This window comes from Calliphora vicina, chromosome 5, assembly GCF_958450345.1.
Source record: "Calliphora vicina chromosome 5, idCalVici1.1, whole genome shotgun sequence".
Classification (NCBI taxonomy): domain Eukaryota; kingdom Metazoa; phylum Arthropoda; class Insecta; order Diptera; family Calliphoridae; genus Calliphora; species Calliphora vicina.
This window is the reverse complement of record NC_088784.1, coordinates 110,208,778-110,226,073: the sequence shown is the minus strand read 5'-3', so window position 1 is coordinate 110,226,073 and position 17,296 is coordinate 110,208,778. Positions and strand designations below refer to the sequence as shown.

The window sequence follows — 17,296 nt, the reverse complement described above, 5'->3', positions numbered from 1 at the left end:
CATCAATACATATTTTTGTGTATTCATTGTACGTTTGCTCATATATTTTCTATTATAGTGTAAGGATAACTAACCTTTTTTGTATAGTACATATGAGGAGCCGCAGAACAAAAGGTGCTTTTTTGAAAATTTAAAAATTTTGGGAAATTGATTTTTTCTAGATGATTTCAATCCAAATATTATAAAAATACCAAAAAATCAATTTGTAAAAAAATTCGAAAGAGTACCTTTTGTTCTGCGGCACCTCGTATATGTTGATTTTTTTTTCTATAAAAGTTTTTAACATTTTATGTAAATGTACTACAATTTAATATAAAAAAAATAAAATAAAGTTTTCAGCTCTCGCCAAAATCAATGATATTTCTAAAAACTGAAAACAATTTTGTTCAATTAAAGAAGTGTTTAGATTTTAATTAATAAAAAATATTACTTTAATTTAATTAGTGTGACACTTAATATAAAATTACAACTGTGAATATTTGGGTAAAATCGGATAAAAAGTCGGTGCTTCAACACACCGACTCTGAGTTTGGTAATACGTTTACAAGCAAGGTTGGCTACCGTTATCATTCAAATACCCTTTCAAATACACAACAAACATTTGTTGAAACTATCATAATATATTAGGACATTATGACAATATGAGCTAATAGCAGACCGTTTGAATCCCCCAAATATATATTGGCTTAAATTTTAAATTTGTAAAATTTTTCAAAAGAATTCAAGTTTTTGCAATATGTCAGAGTTTGTTAATATGTTTAACTTTTACCTAAATGTTTTTTATTACAAAAAAGCTTCATTAGATTCTTCATATAGACATTTAAAAGTTAGTCCATCCTTTAGAGAGAGTATGGGTGTATTTTTGGCTGTGAGATGGGTGTTACGGTTGAAAATACATACAATTTTATGTATGTATTGTTGAGTACGTTAGTTAAAAAGGTCAGTTTCTTTAATACGTCCCAGCAGTTAAGCAAGTAGTCAATGTATCCCTGATCACTAGGTGGATTCCAATTTATATACATATGTTGGGTTTTTTGACACGCAGCTGCTCTTGTAGTGCAGAGAGAAGTCAATTGGTTACTTTATACATCCCAGGTAGTCTAGCGTGAAGTCAATTATCACTTAAGCATCTTTAAGTAATTTAGAGTCACTTTAAACGTTTATTTTGTACTGCACTTTTTTGTGAGTAAAAATGGTTTTATATAAATTGTGTTGAGTTAATTCTCATACAGTTTATATGTTTTTTGCTTAAGTATACTGACATTACTACTTATGGGTAGATTATGGATGGCAAGCAAACTTCAGTTGCGTTGCCAGAGGGCAACCACAAATTTTTGGTTGACAATGTGACAACCGAAATGATAGCTGCCAGTTGCATTTGTAATAGCATTTTGACAACTGAAGTTCGGTTGCCATCCATAATCGACCCATAAATAACTAGTTGTCACCCTAAATGATAGGTAAAATCACTATTTCGGTACAGTCACCAAGAACTGCTGGGTATATTTAAGGCATATGTCATCTGTGTGTGGCTTTAGGGCTGTTATTCAGTCAGTCAGTCAATCAATCTGTTTGACAGTCAGTGGTTCTAAAACAATATTTGCGAAGATGAAGATGATGACGATGACGACGACAACAACTACGATGGAGATGTTAATGTTGTTGATGTCCATGTTATTGAGTATTAGTTAAATGTTTGTTAATGGACCAAAGCTACTGTCATCAATTGGTCTTATAATAAATAACCCATACCAAAACCAATGTACCCGTAGGTATTTCTACCACTACAACACGCAAACATGCTTTCATTAGGGTCGTTACCAAATAAAATGAAAGTTTAATTCATTCTAAGATAAATAGATTTATATTTAACATCAGATCGGGAAGAAAATTGATTTTGAAAAAATTCAAACTAGATTAAATTTCGAAAAATGAAAAAAAAACCGTTTCGGTGAAATTAATTATATTAGGGTTTTTAATGTATTAATTTAAATTAAATACTTTAAATAACTCTATGTAAATATTTAAAAAAACTTAAAATTTTAGCGAAAATTTGCAAAAAGTTCCAATATTTTTGAAATGTTGAAAAAATAAAAAACATTAAAAAATGATTATTTTTGTCCTTTGAGCCCGAACAAAAATTTTGAGAAATGGTCTCCAAAAACAAATTAAACTTTCATTTTAGTTGGAAACATCGACATTATTTGTCCTAAATACAAACAGGGCCATCCTACTGTACATACTTATGTATTCGAGTAGGTACAATATGGTTTCTATTGGCACTATATAGATATATGTAAGTGTGTATGTACAATAAACCTGCTCTTCGTTGTATACAAAAATCAGTTTTTTATAAAGATGCGATGGGTTTGATCAATCTTCAGAATTTTAAAATAATTTATACAATATTTGGTAATGATCTGGAAACAAACATTTGTGTAAAAATGCAATATATGTATAAAATTTATTTCAAACATATAGAAAAAAAAACATGATCACCGCAATCATTTCAGCATGAAGTTTTTTAACAATATTATAATATTGGTTACTGTAATTATTTAAATGATTGCGACAACCATAATATGTAACAGCTACGAATAACAGGATTGCAGTAATCATACATATGTATATGGACATTTTCACAGTATCGTACGTGACATTCGTACGCCTTTAAAAAATTTATTTATTTTTTTTTTAATTTAGGTCCTAATTTTGTAAATCACGACACCAAAGTGATATTTATGTGGAAAGCAAAAACAAAATTTAAAAAATTTGTTTTTGTTTTATATACAAATTCTGATCAGAACAAACGCACCAAAATTCAGATAAAATTTTTTATATAAAACAAAAACAAATTTTATAATTTTGTTTTTGCTTTCCACATAAATATCACTTTGGTGTCGTGATTTACAAAATTAGGGTCTAAAACGTCTAAAGCTATCAATTGAGAATTATCTTGTTGAAATGTGTGCATTGGTTTTTATTTTACAACATTTAGTATGATTTGTCACGCGACATATTTTTTCGTCATGTTTGTAATACCAATTAGTCAATTAAATTCAACTTTTTCGTTAAGTCCTCTGATAATTCAATTTATGACTTCTTTGTTGATTTTGAGGCTCAAAATTATTTTTTTTTTTTTTGTTTTAGCATAATTTTTATTTCAATCTCTCAAGTTTTTCAGAAATATTCTTTTTTTCCCTAGTACCGTTTAGTTACCCATTCGGCATAAAAAAACATTTGTTTTGAGAAACAATACACTTACGATCCCGAAGAGACACACTTTGAATATCAAAATAATGTGCTGTTTTTCTATAGCGAACGAGTACTTTGAGTGGAAATTTAACATGTGTTTTTTTATTGTAACAAAAACAAAATACATGTAAAACGTCCCCTCAAAACACTCGTTCGCTATAGAAAAACAGCACATAAATTGTTTAGTTTAATTATTAGATACAGTAACTTGTTTTTTAGTTAAAATTTTGATTTGAATTAAAATGTACAGCTACTTTATTAGAACAATCTTGGAGTACAGAAAACAAACGATGATTTAGGTACCGGAACGCGACATTGGAACATGAACAAACTCAAATAATCGTCCTTTTTTAATTTTTTTTGTAATAATTTGTTGTTGATAAAAAGATTTTATAAAATGAGTGCAGCCATGATGTAAATATGTATGTAAACAGTAAATACTAGGGTATTCGAATTATTCGATTTTTCTCTTGTTCGAATAAAACGAATAATTCGAATAAGAGATTTTAACTTGTTCGAATAATTCGATCACACGTTTAAAATTAATCGAATTATTCGAATAATTTAAATTTTTTTAAAAAAAGTAAAGAATGAAGTTTTGATGTCGGTTTTTTAATATTTTATTGTTAAAGAAAAACAAAAAGTTCAATTATTGATAATGTTAAAAAACATTCGAAAACAAAGTCCATCATTAAATTTTCAACAGAAATATTCTGACCAGATTAACTCCCGAACAATCTACAAATTGACTAGCAAACCCAATAGTTTCCGTTTTGGATCTATGCTTTAAAAAATGTGAGCTAGTTGGACATGATCCTGAATTCAAATAGAATATTCATTAATTCGGGTTTTAAATTGAGTAACTAATTCTAAATTCTAAATTAATTATTCACTATTTCGAAATTATTTATAAAAAATTGTATTATTCATTCAACGTTGCAGAATCTTTGCTTAATAAAGTGGTTTTGGGAATTACACAATAAAGGGAATCTGTCCAAAGTTTGATATCATTGTCAGTGAACGTGGCTAATTTGAAGTCAGGCAGCTCGTGATACGCAAAAAGTTTATTACCATGTTAGACAAAGATGTTCAACGATGTTCAACAATGTTCAAAATCATGTATAAGACGAACTCCATGCTTTTCTTGCAACAAAACGTTAGTTTGCAATATTTGTGTTTATCATTCGATTTATTAAATATTTTGCAACACTTACGTACGCGGTTAATAACATCACTTATATAAATATATTTTTAAGATCATGGCCTTCATCTATTTCAATGTAATCATTATAAATGTCATACTCAATGTCACTTTCGATGACCGTTTCAAAATCACATTCTCCATCACATTCAACTCCACTTTAATCTAAGTTAATATTTTGATTATAAATTGTGATTCTTCTAATATTTCGCCAGCTAAATAACAAATATTTTATTCCGTTCCTTTTATTTTCATTGGTTGAAGGTCCTAAGTTAAAAATTTTGAAAGATTTGTTTTTAGAATTGTAACTTCTTGCTGTAATATTTACATATATATTTATAGAAGGAGCTATCGGAACATTTATCTACAGTGATCAAAAGTCCCTTTGTCTTTAGTTATTTGTCGAATTTCAGAAACAATACAATTTTTGTGAGTCATTATTACTTATTTAAATTTGAAATTATGAAAAATTTTAAGCAATTTAATAAATTTAAATATATATGAACATTTATTCGTTTTATTCGATTATTCTACATAAAATTGTTCGAATTATTCGTTATTCGAAAATTGCCATTTTTAAATTATTCGTAAGAAATTATTCGATTAATCGAATGATCATTAGTCGAATGAATACCCTAGTAAATACTAAAGAGAAAATGTCATTAAAAGCAGATAAGAGCAAGAAAAAATTATATTTTCATTTTTCAGTCCAATTTTCTCATAATATTATACAAATTTTGACTTTTTGTTTAAAATAATGTTTTCAAAAATCATTTGTTTTCGAACATTTTTATTTTCGGTCACGGTAGTAGGTAGACCTTTCTGTGGGAATGCCCAAATATGATTGTATGTAGTAATTAAGTATATGTGTGAGGCAATAATGAATGTCCATGATGAATCATTACATCATAATATTTTGATCGCAGAGTATGGTTATCATAATATCATATCATTCATCATATACATGATTGCCTCAAACATATCCACAATTACTACAATCATATATACATACATATGATTGCTGCAATCATTAGAATTGTAGCTTTAAAATATTATGGTTGCTGCAATCATATAAATAATTACAGAGATCATAATGTTGTTAAGAAAACTTGTACCAAAAAATAATATTTAACTTTGCATCAATTGCCAACTTTGACCAATTGTCTTCATCGATTTGTTTTAGTTGCTAAAGGAACAAATTACACCCAAATTTATTTGAGGAGCAGGTCTAATATAAAGGTAAAAGCAGCAGCGACAATGGCAGTGCCACCAGAAGCTGTTGTAATTTTTGAACATTTTTTTGTGGTTCTGTTCTGTTGCTGTTTTTGGATGTAGGATTTTGTGTTTTTTTTTTGTGTGGCTCTGTAACCAACAGGTTGAGTAGTTTGAATTTTTTTTATTTTTATTTTGCTGGCTTTAGTCAAATTGAGTATTTGTGTAGGAGAACAATATGAGTAGTTTTTCATTATTTTTTTTGTTCAACATGTTCTTTTTTCCTTCTTGTTCTTCATTTTGCATAAACTGCTAATGACTTGTTGAATCTTTATGGGTATGTTGGTGGATTGGTTGGTTGGTTGGTTGATATGTGCGTCTGTTTGTCAGTCAGTCAGTCAGTCATTCAGTCTATCTATCTAATGTAGAAATACTGTGTGTGTAATATTTTCACAGGCTTTTTACATCTTTGGTCTAGTAGACAAACTTCAGTCTACGTTTGTCATTCTCAGTTGTCAGTTCTATTCTTTTCTATACACGGTTTATTGCGGTGTTCACTCACTTTCGTTCACTTGTGTTTTTAATCAGTGATTAGAATTCATCATCTAAAAAACCAAAAAAAAAAACAATTCTTAATTAAAATTGTGTCATTTATTTTTGACAACAATAAATTCTCTTTAATAAGTCATGTATGCAGATTAAGCAAGGAGTGTGTATACGTTGGTGTTACCGCCTCTGCCTCTGACATTTTAAATTGTCAAAGTTGTTCTCTCTTGTACTATAGAAAAAAGGCTTGTTACATTTAATTTAGTTTGTTTCTTCTATTTTTTATTTCTTTGAAAAAGGTTAACTTTGTCTTTCTAACCTTATTTATGCGTGTAGTGCAGGTTTGGTTATTTTTGTTTTAATTAGAATAAAATTTATCTGTTTTTGTTGTTGCTTCATTTTTCGTAACACTTTTTTATAGACCAAAGTCACACTATAGTAAGTACTACGATAGAGTAACGCGAGCTAATTAAACTTAAACGAAAACTTTGCGATAGATCTAATTAAAATATTCTTTTTTTTTATAAAAAAAACGTAACACCGACACAAAAACAAAAAGAAAAAAAAACGAAAAAACAACTGTAAAATTAAGTGAAAAAGTAATTAGTTAAATGTGTGTTAAATATTTTCTTTATATAAAATTAAACTTAAAAGCCAAACAAAATTTTGCGAATTTATTTATTTTTTTCTTTCTTTCTAAAAATTCATATGATAAAATCTTAAAAAATCATATAAAATGATGTAATTTATTTTTGTTCTATTTAATTGCCATAACAAATAATAAAAAATTTAGTGTGCTTTTTTCTGATTGAATGCAAAGAAAATATTCAAATCTATTTTAAAATTATTCTTTTTTTTTTGTGTGTTTCATGCCATAAGTATATGTTTACTCTCATTTTTATTAATATTAGGCTGGGGGAAAAAGTAATAGAATATTTATTTATTGCAAATCTAAAAAAAAAAAAAATATTTAAATCTCAAAATTAGTATTTTTCGTCAGCTTATTATTATTGAGAATAATTAAAAATGTACGTGATAATGACACCAACAAATTTTGTGAATACCGGAACATAATTTATCTTAACACCCATATATAAGTTCCGCATTTGAAAACCACTTCAACGTGAATAAATCGGAGACTGTAACGGTTATAATTGATATCAAAAAAGTTATTTTATAAAAGTTATTTTGTGACTTTAAAAATAAAAATCCATCTAAAACAGTTTTTATTCAACATAAAAATAACTCTTTAAAAAAGAGTTTTAAATAGCCGTCATAAAAAAAAACTCATTTGAGGAGTTTTATTTTTACCGTCAGGAAAAAACTCAATTGAGTTTTATTTTTCCTTTTAGAAAATAAAATTCATTTGAGGACTTTTATTTTTCCCCTCAGAAAATAAAACTCATTTATTTCATAGTCATTAAAATAAAATCAAGAGGGATTTTAATTGGTTATTGTTTGATTCCTATTATCAAATTGTTGTTGATTTTTTAACAAATAAATTAATACAAACATTATATCAGATAGACTCAATAAAGAAAAATACTAAAAAAATAGAAAATAAACAAAGAGTTTTATTTCCTGACGTGAAAAATAAAATTCCTCAAATGAGTTTTTTTTAAGAGTTTCATGCGAACTTATATTTTTACGTTGAAAAATAACTGTTAACTGTGGAGCTGAGATCAGTTTTTTAATATCACCAAAGATTGTGAAAGAGCACTTCAATACGTAGGTCTCCGTTGACTTTAACATAGAGAGTTTTTGATTTAAAATTTTCTGGATAACCGTTATAGAGTTAACTTCTGAAATATAATTAGAAGTTTCTGAAATTCAATACGTATTTTTTGGAGAATTTTTTTGTTTGAATTTTAACACATTTCTTATACCAAATTTTAATTCGAAAATACTTTTTCACTTAACCAATATTAATGTACATACCCGCTGAACATTTTTGTTGTCAAATTCGGTCGACAAACACAGAAAAAAATATATTTCAATTCAAACATTTATCACATATTGAACTGGTTTCAATTATTTCATAATTGAATCAAGTATTCATGTACTCAAAAACAAAATTTTCTGATATTTTCTATTGAATTTTGAGTTTTGAATTTGATAATTTTGACAATTGAATATACAATTTTCGTTATTGATTGAACTTTAAATACAAAAATTATTGAATAGATAAATTTCGTAATTGAAAACACAAAAAATAACAAAAATGTGTTTTCAATTACGAAAATTATCTATTCAATAATTTTTGTATTTAAATTTCAACCAATAACGAAAATTGTATATTTAATTGTCAAAATTATCAAATTCAAAACTCAAAATTCAATAGAAAATATCAGAAAATTTTGTTTATGAGCACATGAATACTTGATTCAATTATAAAATAATTGAAACCAGTTCAATATGTGATATATATTTGAATTGAAACGGTTTAAGAAATAGTTTTTTCTGTGAAACTTTTCAGATTTGTCAGACAGAATTGTTTACGAAAATTAAAGGTAAATACGTAGATAAATTTTAGAGAAAGGTTTGACATGTCGGCGATGAACTCCAAAATACCAATTTATAGTTTTTCTCTGTGAATTAGTTTAAAATCACAATACTATTGTGAATCCGTAAGCCCCACTTAAGGGTTTGCACGATTCATTTGATGTTTGGAATTTTGAGTAAAAATTCTGGAATATGTAAGATATTGTTCCTTTAGAATGTGTAGAAATGTCTAAAGAAATTCAAAAATAACAACTCTAAAGAAAATTAATAAAATTTGTTTTGCAAATTATTTGAGATAATTCTGACATTCTGATAAAACGATAAAAAAAATGTTTACTGGGTATGTACGACAACACATGCCACACATTCATACATTTGTTGCAACTCATTTATTCGTGCATACTCATACTCATAATGTAATTTAATTTTCAATAATTGTTTTGGCTTTTAAGTTGTTGTACAGCGGAAAAGCAATGATTTATTCATCGTATCAACAGCGTACATATGTGTGAAAGCTCTTGAAACTGTTAAAATTAAATATAATTTTTTTATATTTTTTTTTTTACTTTGTTTCAATTAAATTGCAACTGCATTCATCTTCAGATTTAATTGTTGTAGTTTAAATAAAAACATTTTGTTGAGTGTTGTCTCGTCTCGTCTCGCCTCGCCTCGCTTCGTCTTGGTCGTAGTCTTCTGTCGTCTTGTAGCATTTAATAAGCATTACCATCGTCATCTTCATTGTTGTTTTTTGTCGTAGTCATATTTGTGATTGTTGTTGCTGCTACTGCTGCATCTGCTATTGTGTGCAACACTTGACAACTATGAGTTCACAAGTGTCTGGATCTTTGCTTGTTGGTAAGCGCCTTTTTTAAGAGCTTTTCATTTCATTTATTTTTATGTAGATATGTGTATGTCTTTTTAGTTTTTGTTTGTTGCACTTTTTATTTTATTTTTAAATAAAATTAAACTAGTGAGGGAGGGAGGATACATTTTAATGACCCCCACAATAATGTTTGTGTATAAATATTTAGGTATTTATATATTTCATTAAACGACACACTTTTTGCATTTGTGAATTTAAAAGAAATTCCTGAGATTCCAAAGTGTTTTGCTCAATGAACATTAATGTGGAAAATATTTGCCGTAGGCATTTTTTATGTACATTCATACATATTAGTAAGAATTGTAATGTGTTTAAATAAGTTTCTGAGGAAACTTAAATAAATTGAACAGATTGTTGCTAATAGAAGGATTCAATTATATCGATATCATTTTTGATTATAGCATTAGATATTTGTTTAATCAAATTAAAATACATCCGAAAAAAATCGAGTTAAAATTGTTGATTTAATACAAATGAAAAATCTGTTTATTGAATTTGAAAGGGTTTAGGAAATTAAAAAACAATAAGTTCTAAAACAAAGTAACTATTTAGGCATTTTAAAGTATACACAATTTTCTTTCTGTTGACATACGAAGTGTATACATTTTCTTTAAATTCTGTCTAACAATTGGATCTGAATTTAGTCATACGCAGTCAAATTTCAGTTTTTGTTGTTTTGTCATAGTTTTTGAAATCCGAAAGTACTGCGCGATTTAGTCAATGATTCTTAATTAAATTTTCAAAATTAAATTAAATTTTATCTTTTAACCTTCCGTTAATGAATTCATTACGAATTAATTCATAGGCATAATTCCTTAGTAGTAGATTTATTCCTTTGAGAATTCATTCTATATAGAATTAATTTCTTATTAAATAACTCAAGTTTATTTAATTCAAATCCATTACAAAATAGCTTTAAAAATTAATTGAAAGAATCAATATTTTTCAACTCATTTTGTAAATTATTAAAAGCAAAACAAATTCAATGAAGGAAAAATATTTGAATTCAATTTGGATAAGATTTGAATTAAAAACAAGTAAGAGAGTTAAATTCGGCTGTGCCGAATCTTATATACCATTTAGCTAATTTTACTTTAAAATACAAATTTTAAATATTAAAAAAGTTAAAATTTTTTTTACAAAAATTTTTAATTTTTTTCCAACATTTTTTTTAATTTAAAATTAAAAAAAAATCGGGTTAATAAATATTTTTCCCGATTTTGAGCCTTTGTAGGTCCAACTTACTATAGCCTAATATACATCGTTGCAATGGACAATGGAAATATCTATCATTAGATATACATATTTGGTCAATTCACAAGGTCTCTTATCAGTCATATTGTCATAATGTCCTAATATATCTCGATTCGGCAAATCGGCTTAACCGGCTCTTAGGCATTCGGCGAAGGTCTCTACTTTTTGGTTACGATAACACAATAAACATAGCATACAGAGTAGTATTATTTTAGGACATTTTTTGCTTGAAAAACAATAAAAATCGTTGTGAAATATTAGGACATTATGACAATATGACATGATAAGAGACCTTGTGTATATATTAATGACTTACTAATCCAGATATAGATCAAAAATCGAGGTTGTCCCGGTTTTTTCCATATAACTCAGCCATTTGTGTGCCGATTTTCTCGATTAAATAGCAACCGAGCCGGATAATTCCCGAGTTATGTTTATTAAAGCAAAATGCATCGTTTAATGAGGAAAGAAATTAAATACTGCCCCCTAATATGGTAAAGCAAAGTCGAAAAATACTTGTTTAGTGCAGAAAGAAGTCAAGTGACAGCACTGGTCCAGGTTTCATAAATGTTGTAGGTCTCAATAAATGTGGAAAAAAGTAAAAGATTTACAAGCTCTAAAACTCTACTTGAATGGATATGAAGAGTTTTATGGGAATATTTTGAAATGGCCCTCAGTGAAAGCAGAATGCACTGTAGAACGAGTATATAATGACGAATGAAATTTACATTACTGATGGTTGTTTATTTCAGAAACCAGTCAAGTGCAATCTGTATATTACTTTTTAAATATAAGTTAATATACATGCCTGTCACAGAATTCCATTCCGATCGAAAGTGGAATTAATTCCGTATTTTGCTTCTTCAGAAAAAGTAAAAGGAAAATTTCTATCGGAATGAAACCATTTTCAGTTTTTAAAGTGGAATTTATATTTCTTTGTAATTATTTGTTTTTCTAAAATTGTCTATCAATTTCTGTTCCAAAAACTTCACTTTTGATTCAATATAAAAAACACTGTCAAATTAAAATTTTAAATGCGGAATTATTAAATATTTTTGAAATTAATAAATCGGAATTTGAAGAACCTGAACCCCATTTCGAACAAAATGTGTGACAGGCCTGATAAATAAAAAAAAAAGTTCATAGGAAAAAATATAAATTTTGTAAAAGTAATTTTTAGGTAGCTAGGAAATTTTCTTTAATTGTTGCTTGACTGGTTTTTGAAATAAACTATTCAATTATGCTAAAATGTACATAATTAATTCGAAGAAAAAATACTACAAATATCTATCGTTATCTCTAAAATACGAAATAACTTCAATTACCGTTAAAATACCGTTAGTTATATAATCGTAAATGCCGGTACCAATATTCTATTTATAATTTAAATTAATAAAAATTCAGAAACATTAAAGGAAAAAAATTTTAATTTTTTTTATGAAACTAAGTGATTTTCAAATAATTTGTAGTGTTTATCATGCAAAAATTTTAAAATTGTTTTCGTTTTGTAGATCATAATCGCTCAGTAAAAAAACATGTGAGAAAAAACAACAATCGTATGTGTGATTAGTTTGAGTTTTTTTTCTAGTTTCTGCTCTATGTATTTCTCTATGAATTAAGTCTACAAAATTTAAAAGACAATAAAATATTGTAACACTTTGTGAACTTATTTTTAATATTTGTAAATTTTATTAAGAATGAAATGAAAATTTCAACTCCAACCATATAAAAAAAGTGCTAACATCTCTGAGTTTTAATTGCTTTTTGTCAGTATAAAAATCTATAACGTTTCCAATTTTGACCATTTGACTTTTAACTTTTACTTTACAAAAAAACTTAATAGAATATTCTTTGCGTTGGGCCCCAATTAATGAAAAATAACAGACTCTGGTTTTTCTACTATTTCAAACTTTACTAATTGAACATGAAATTTTGTGTATATTTACAGAACCTGCTGCACCACGTTTTTCCACCCGTCGTAAGTCTGTCTTTGCCGAAGCATATGATCCAGAAAATGATGCTGATGATGATGAGGGGGCCACTGCCGTATTTCCCAAGTCAGATGAACAGCGCACCCGATTAGTAGAATCGGTTAAGAATGTTTTATTATTCCGTTCCTTGGAAAAAGAACAAGTGAGACAGAGACCATCACAACAACGTCATATCTATATATTTTGTAAATTCTAAAAAAAAAAAAATTATTACAAATTTCAGATGAATCAAGTACTGGATGCCATGTTCGAAAGAAGAGTATTACCCGATGAATATATCATACGTCAGGGTGATGATGGTGATAACTTTTATGTCATTGAATCGTAAGTTTTCGTTTCACAATCACACAATTTTCAATTAACGACTACCATGAAACGTATACGTGACGTATGAGTGTTAATAATAATGTGGCCATAATACTCATACGTTCTGTAGTTTTCGTTTTTTGTATTATTTTTTTTTTTAATTTCTATTTGATAGATTATAACCATCTTTTTTGTCTATTTATTGCAGTGGTACATACAAAGTAATTGTTAATGACAATCATGTACATACATACAACAATAGTGGTATATTTGGTGAACTGGCTTTGCTGTACAATATGCCCAGGTAAGGGATTAAATTGAAATGAAAATATTGGTCCATATACTCAACAACATATTTCGTATTTTTTTATTTGAATTTTATAATCCTGTAGAGCTGCAACTATACAAGCTGAAACAGAGGGTTTATTGTGGGCTATGGATCGTCAGACTTTCCGTCGTATCCTGTTGAAATCCGCATTTAAAAAGAGAAAAATGTATGAATCATTATTGGATAGTGTACCAATGCTAAAAACTTTACAGGTTTGTAACGAAAATAGTAAAAAACAATCACCTTCCCTTTTATGTTCATGTTTATGGAATATTAAATATTTGTATGTGTTTTTTTAGAACTATGAACGTATGAATTTGGCTGATGCTTTGGTTACCAAACGTTATAACAAAAATGATAGAATCATTAAACAAGGTAAAGGATGTTATAATTTACATATACATAACTTTATTTAAACCAAACTAAAGCAATGCTCGAAATGTTTCGCTTCGTCCCATATAATTTATTGAAATCATGGACCGTAAATAACGGTTATCCAGAAGATTTGAACTCAAGAGCACTTCGTATTGAAGTTATAGTAAAAAAGCGATCTGTACTCCACATTTAACAGTTATTTTTCAACGTAAAAATAAAAGTTCGAATGAAACTGTTAAAAAGAGTGTTTTAATTAGCCATCTAAAATAAAACTCATTTAAGGAGTTTTATTTTTCCCGTCAGAAAATAAAACTCATTTGAGGTGTTGTATATTTTCCGTCATAAAATTAAACTCATTTAAGGAGTTTTATTTTTCCCGTTAGAAAATAAAACTCATTACGTTTATTTTCTTCTTTTTTCAGTTCATATCTTTCTTTATTGAGTCTATAAATTATATCAGATGTGTGTAGTAATTTACTTGTTTAAGAAAAAAACAACAATTTAATAATAGGAATCCAACAATAACATATTAAAATCCGCCTTGTTTTTATTTTAATGACGATTTTTTTCAATTGCAATGCAAATTGTAATGATCTGACAAGCGGCAAGCTTTTGGTGTCAGTTTACATGAAATGAGTTTTATTTTCTGACGGGAAAAATAAAACTCCTCAAAAGAATTTTATTTTATGACGACAAATTAAAACACCCTATTAACAGTTTCATTCGAAATTTTTATTTTTACGTTGAAATATAGCTGTTTTATATGGAGACTTACTTTTAAAGTTCCAAAATAACTTGTAAAATAACTTTTTTAATATCACTTACAACAGTTACGGTTCTTGATTGAATTTCGAAAATATGAAAATGAGAAATTTCTAATTTTCTTTTTGTTGAATTTTGTACCTGTAGGTGATGCTGCTGATGGCATGTATTTCATAGAGGAAGGTACTGTGGCCATCAAAATGGACCAAGATGGTGCTGAAATTGAAATTTCTAAACTTGGCAAGGGTGAATACTTTGGTGAACTGGCTCTGGTAACACATCGACCACGTGCTGCCTCGGTTTATGCAGACTGTGACGTTAAAGTGGCATGTAAGTAGAAGATTCTTATGAAACCTGTTATCAGTTGTTTGCATTTTGTTATCCCATATTAAAGTTTATTTAATTATTTGTTTAGAACTCTCATTTTGTCTTTAAAAGCCTTAAGCTTGATATTTACTCTAGCAGTAGTAGATAGTAGTAGTGTTAATTGATTTTATATTTCTATTTCTATGTATTGTTAAAGTTTTTTTATGTATGTATTTGTTACTTTTTTCATAATTTTTTTTATTAATTTCATATTTTTCCTTTCCTTTTTGTTTTTCTTCAATTTTAACACACATATATATGCTTCTTTTCTCCCTCCCTTCCGCCTACATCTCCCTCGTCCCCCCATATGATATCAACATTGGTTGCTTTCAATGAAATTATACTTAATGTTGTTTTGAAATGCATTTACATTCATATCAAACACCAAACATTTTTTTATAAAAAATGCTCATTTGCCATTTGGTCTTGATTTACTTTATATGTCTTTCCCTTGCATACATACGCTTTTCTATAATGTTCTGTAATGTAGTCTTGGATTCGGATTGTTTTGAACGTTTAATGGGCAAATGTACTAAATTGCTGGAACGTTCCATTAGTGATTATCGTTATTTGGATGAGGATTTACGTTCATATTACGATCAACTAAAAGATATGGAACATTTACAATTGTAGAGCATTATTAGTTTTGTTTTCATTTTTTTTATATATATTTTCGCATTTTTTTATACCTGCTGCTTTTTACATTAATAAATATATTTTTGTTTTCAATTATTTTATTTATTTATTTCAAGTTTTGGAAACCGAAGCCTTTGAAAGAATTTTAGGTTTCCTTAAAGATATCATGAAAAAGCGGGTGGGAATTTATGAAAGTCAGTTAATCGAATTGTCAAGAAAAACTATCTGATCACATGTATAAATGTTTTTAATTGAAATCCGAATAAAGGCTTAAATTGTTTGAAATTCTTTTAAAATCTTTCTTTACTAAATTATAAACAAAAAAACTGGAAGAAAAGAAAAGCAAAACACACAAAATTATTTTAGGTTAAATCCCCCCTTTACTACTATGGCGCTCGAAAGCTATTTGTCAAAATTATTGTTTTTTTACTCGTACTGGTAAGATAAGATTGGTGTTAAATGAAATTATTATTGAATATTGTAAAAAAATGTTGTTTTAACCAAATAAAATCAAACTACAACAGCATGTGCCACCCTGGGTATAAAGTGTTTTGTACAAAAAAAAAATCTAGCTGTTTTTGCAATTATTGTTGTATTTTATTAATACCACAATAACTTTTCTAAAGGAAATACAGCTGCACAAAGTTATATAGTTATATACACACAGACACATGTACACATATATTTTACACTTAAGTTATTTTTATTATAATTAAATGGATATTAATTAATTTGGTGAAGGTATATTTTCAAAATTTTATGTTTTGTGTTTTTATTTATTTGCCAAATACTTTTGTACAGAAGTAAAACTAACACTAACTAATTTAATATAAAATGTATTTTTTACGGATCTATATCCGAATTTTTTGGATAAATTCCTGGCAATTACGGAATTTTTGATATTTTGGGAGCTACAATTCGGCATACTTATATCACTAATGGCGTAATAAGTCCTAAAGAATTTTACCAGAAAACCTGGCTAAAATTATTCCCAGTAAGCACCAAACACCCAAAAATTCAAGCACTGGAACATTTTGTTGGAATTTGACTTGAATACAAATGTAATTATGTTTTAAACTTTGGAATCATGCTGTAAAGTTTGGTGACCCTGGTCCCTATATTTCGAGATTTTTTATTTGTTTACATCTCTCACAAGGGTGTTAAATTCACTCGGCAGAGAGTAATATTCAAAAATAGAGAGTCGGAATACTTGTACAAGTTCGTTTTTCCAAATTCTGAAGATACCGATTTTTATAATTTTGTCCACCTAGATTTTGATTTGGAACCACAGTGAAGAGGTCGCTTAGTGGAATGCGAGTTGGATATCTTCTATCAAAATAAATATTTTGTAACTCAAAACATAAAATTTTTACTTTTTTTTGCAAAATCAAAAATTTTGTTGACTTTTTTTTAAAATGGACCGTTTTTTAATTTTTTTTTGCTCAAAAGAAAGCTAATAAAAACTGCTCCGTTTTGAAAACAAAAAATTTTTCGATTTTGGAAAAAAATTTAAATTTTTTTTATTATTTTAAATTGTTTTTTTTTTTTTTTTTGAAAGATTGAATAAGATTGCTAGAACAATAGGTAAATAGTTACATGGATGGGAAAAAATACCTCTAACTCGGAGAGTTCTTGACCAATCTTGTCGAAAAATAGGAAGATATCACCCCTACCACGAA

At 27.6% G+C, this 17,296-nt stretch overlaps 1 protein-coding gene across 3 annotated transcripts in view; it reads left to right on the top strand.

Annotated features, from left to right (window-relative positions):
- The window catches only part of Pka-R2 (cAMP-dependent protein kinase type II regulatory subunit), a 73,467-nt gene that overhangs the window by 54,366 nt on the left and 1,805 nt on the right, over nucleotides 1-17,296 (top strand). For 2 of the 3 annotated variants that reach the window (XM_065513365.1, XM_065513366.1), the window contains exons 4-10: nucleotides 12,802-12,986; nucleotides 13,068-13,168; nucleotides 13,359-13,454; nucleotides 13,543-13,690; nucleotides 13,778-13,853; nucleotides 14,763-14,945; nucleotides 15,472-15,713. In XM_065513365.1, the coding sequence (XP_065369437.1) occupies nucleotides 12,802-12,986; nucleotides 13,068-13,168; nucleotides 13,359-13,454; nucleotides 13,543-13,690; nucleotides 13,778-13,853; nucleotides 14,763-14,945; nucleotides 15,472-15,614 (932 nt within the window). In that variant the 3' untranslated portion in view covers nucleotides 15,615-15,713. Of the gene's footprint in view, nucleotides 1-12,801; nucleotides 12,987-13,067; nucleotides 13,169-13,358; nucleotides 13,455-13,542; nucleotides 13,691-13,777; nucleotides 13,854-14,762; nucleotides 14,946-15,471; nucleotides 15,714-17,296 lie in introns of those variants that run through there. The other variant, XM_065513367.1, reaches the window with a different exon arrangement.